The sequence below is a fragment of the Echinococcus granulosus genome, assembly GCF_000524195.1.
Source record: "Echinococcus granulosus chromosome Unknown EG_S00060, whole genome shotgun sequence".
NCBI lineage: Eukaryota > Metazoa > Platyhelminthes > Cestoda > Cyclophyllidea > Taeniidae > Echinococcus > Echinococcus granulosus.
The window spans coordinates 38,890-42,414 of NW_020170440.1; the positions used below are offsets into that span (position 1 = coordinate 38,890).

Below are 3,525 nucleotides of genomic sequence, written 5' to 3' on the forward strand. Positions count from 1 at the left end.
GCCTACTATGCTAAATATTGGATAAATGTGGCCATGGAACCAAAAATGCGGTCCCATCCTTCACTCAGTGATGAAGAGCACCTAAATAACAAAGGAATTTTTTTGTAAGTTGATGATGATTTTGAAAGGCTTTGCACAGCACCCCACGCCAGAGTGTCACGAAAGCCTACCCGCAAGCTGCGTCTCCATTCACATTAATGACACTAGGCGAGAGAGTTGTACGTGAGCCCGCCTACACATTTCAGCATGTTAAACATACAATTCGAAAGTGGGTATGTAGGTCAGAAGCAATATATCTAATAGGCTGCTATAATTGTGGAGCATTCCTATAAATGCGTCATGAATTTGTAAATGCAAAACACTTCTGCATTAAAAATGTTGAGGAAATTTTTCGCCTTATTGTGTTGGCAGCATTCGTTTTGGCTGAGAAGGGTAAGTTGCCTTCTAGTATTTGACTCAAATCTGCATGCCTGAGTAAGCATTTTCCAAGCAGTAGGATTTGTTACATCACTATTTTCTTTGTTCTGATGCTGCGATTAAAGACAATTTATTGGTGTTCCATTTGATGATTTTGCTAGATCCGAGTGAATCCATGTTGCGGCGAGTTGTAGCCATCCACGCCATTTTCTACCTGCCTTTACTGTAGCACGATTTGCATGTCGCACACAACCTAGGTAATGAATGTTCACCAACGGGTGCAGAGTAAACTATGAAAATCAGAAGCTATAATTCAAACACATCTAGTCTTTTAAAACCACTATAAAGCTGAGCATACTCTTAGCCTCCACTTTCTCCTGCTCTTCTTCTTCCTCCTTCATTCCTCTTAGTATTTATGTAACCTAGGGAATGACATCTGCAATGTGGGAATGAGCAGATTAGTATGCCGCAGTGCATCGCGCATATATGATTGCTTAAAATTTGTGCATTTTGTGGTAGGTAGTACATTGCTACACTAATAATGAACTTCTCTGCGTACACTCAAGTGACATATCTTCTGTAACATGTGAAGAAATGTAGGAAGCGAATCCCAATCCAAGATGTAGGAAGGGGTTTATGCTGGAGATAGGTGATACATTCCGAAGGATTATATGCATGACTTTACCACCCTGTGTAGGGTATGTGCGTACATATTGCGGTTTCGTGTCTATCTACTGCCATTGATGTCTTTAGCGGTGGGCATGACCACCACAGTCACTACCCACTTTTGCGGAGCCATTGATATCAATCGTAATTTCATCAATCTGTACATTGGCACCGGCTATCAAGAACGAGTGCGTGATACTTGCATTTTCACTTAAATTCGGACCTCTATCTAATGCATTCGAAGAGGCGCGATCACGTAAACTCAATATGAGCACAATCCGCATCGTCACACTCGTCCCTAAACAATCCCCAAAAGCTATTCCTTTAGAGGCTTCACTTTGGTCATCACATTCATAGGCGATTATACCTATTTTATGATAGATGCGACAGTCTCATGTATGCTCTCTCCATTTGGCGGGATATTTCTCACTATTTTACAAAACAAATCTGCTAATCTTTATATAATTCTGCATCCAAGTAAAGGGAAATACTGTGATTATGTTTGCTGAGTAGCACCTTCTTCCTGTTATAGGGTCAAAGACAGAAGGAGAGACAACCTTGCCAAGGCGGCTGACTGGGACCATTTTATTTGAAAAACGTGACCACTGACACAGTACAGATAGGGTGGAGTTCCCAAGATGTTGATCGAGGCAGAATAGGAGAAATTGAAGGACTTGTGGATCCGACTTCCAACCCTAGCGATATAAAGAAGAAAATTGTATTAGTCGCAGATGGAGAGGCTACTCTTGAAGGCTTGATCCCCAACACAGCATACAATGTAAAAATCAAGCTGCATGCAAATGGTATTACTGTTAATTATTTTTCAGCTCGCGTACAAACAATGCCGTCAAGTAAGTTTGGTTCGTTCCATGTCTGTTGCATTTCGATGCGTAAATTCAGAGCTGTGTTGATGGGAGAGCTCGAATTTGATGGTAGTGGTCGCTCATGGCTCATATATTGGTATCACAGCCTTTTGCACAAAATGTCATATCATAGTACATGCGTGCGAGGCCAAATCTCATCATTCTATAACCCAGCAATGCTTTCTAATCTAGGTCTCACTAATGATTTCTACTGCGACATGGCCTGCCCTTCCCTGTTTACTAAACACCCTGCTTTGATGCAAAGCTGCTCACCGTAGGGTTCAGGTGTTTATGAAGAATATTAAAATTCCCAATGTCTTCACAAAGTGGTCTTTTCGAGTCTAACGTCAGCATTCTGCAAGTTACACTCCCTTCGCCATTAGGATAAAACCAACAGCAGTCAAACGAATCAGGCCTGCAAAAATAAAGTTAATTTAGAAGCCAATTTGTCGTCTACTGCACCACAGCATGCATGTAGTAGTTGAGTGGGCCACAATGAGGCACTAGTTAACGCTCGTTGCTACCAAGTTCGGAGTTGAGCGACGTATGCGTATTGAGTTGTATCCTTATTAATACATCTGTTCCAACCAGTGGATCGCCGCCAAGGGCTGTGATTTCTGGAGTCGTATTTACTTGCATGGCGATTGTCCTTGCCTCAAACCATTGCGTAAGTCAGTACACGTGACCAAGGCTTTCATCCTCTTGAAATAACAAGGATCGCAACTGGCGCTCATAAAACATATCTTTTATGCTACAGGTTGCCATGGTGGAAGGAATGAATAAGTCTTCATTCATTTTTTTTTGTCCTTTCATTGTGGATATCTGCTGAAAATAAATACAGGTCTTTGTCATACCTGACTGACTTTTGTTGATTTCGCATCAATTCCACCAACTCAAATTGGGTTGGCTTTTGAGAAAAAAGTGTTAAACATATTGAGTATCAAGTGGTTTAATTCATTAGTTGCTCCTGTTTTCACGCTCAACACATACATTCAGGTTATTTTTCTCCAAGAGTCCAAAGCACTATACTATGAATACTTGGCTACTGTGTACACTGCTTGTGGAATTGGGAATGCTTGAGCATAAGTAGAAGACTTGAAATAAATAGGTAGGTCGGGTAAATAAATGTCATGTAGCTGCTTAACAGGTGCGGTAGGCTTTGCACAACTAGCAACATGTCTGTACTCGCATGACCACGTCATGACAAGCTGATTGGATCGGGCGGTGAACCCACAAAGTATACCAAATATTATGTACTGCTTTCCCTTCGCCAATTCCACATACGCGACTTTTGCCATGAGTATAGTCCCCTAATATGCTGCACGTATGCCATGGTACAGTATATTGCGCTATTGTGTATTTGTCAAAGTGTCATAGCGTACCAGTTCTAATGCAATACTAGTGATATAACGGTGCCACAATATGCGCAATTACATTCTAAATTTGACATTCTCATGGCCTTTGAGGAGTGTTTAATCAGGAGAGTGGTAAACAGCATTCCAGTCTATACGATAAAGTGTCACCCTGAGGGGGTCCATCGTGGACAAAGGCAAATGAAGATTTCGACATCATTAGAGAT

At 41.4% G+C, this 3,525-nt stretch overlaps 2 protein-coding genes across 2 annotated transcripts in view; one reads left to right on the top strand and one right to left on the bottom strand. All coding sequences in view use genetic code 11, as the record gives it.

The window, feature by feature from the left end:
- Positions 1-332: 332 nt before the first annotated feature.
- EGR_06599 (hypothetical protein) lies at positions 333-1,592 on the top strand (the record flags this gene model as incomplete). Its single annotated transcript, XM_024495848.1, has 2 exons — positions 333-432; positions 1,441-1,592. 2 exons carry the CDS (start codon positions 333-335, stop codon positions 1,590-1,592), a joined length of 252 nt encoding a protein of 83 aa, XP_024349706.1.
- Positions 1,593-2,308: 716 nt separating this feature from the next.
- EGR_06600 (Solute carrier organic anion transporter family member) overlaps positions 2,309-3,525 on the bottom strand; it is a gene marked incomplete at both ends in the record, with an annotated part of 4,043 nt that continues 2,826 nt past the window's right edge. Inside the window, one exon of the mRNA XM_024495849.1 lies at positions 2,309-2,361. Within this exon, the coding sequence (XP_024349707.1) occupies positions 2,309-2,361 (53 nt within the window). The remainder of the gene's footprint in view (positions 2,362-3,525) is intronic.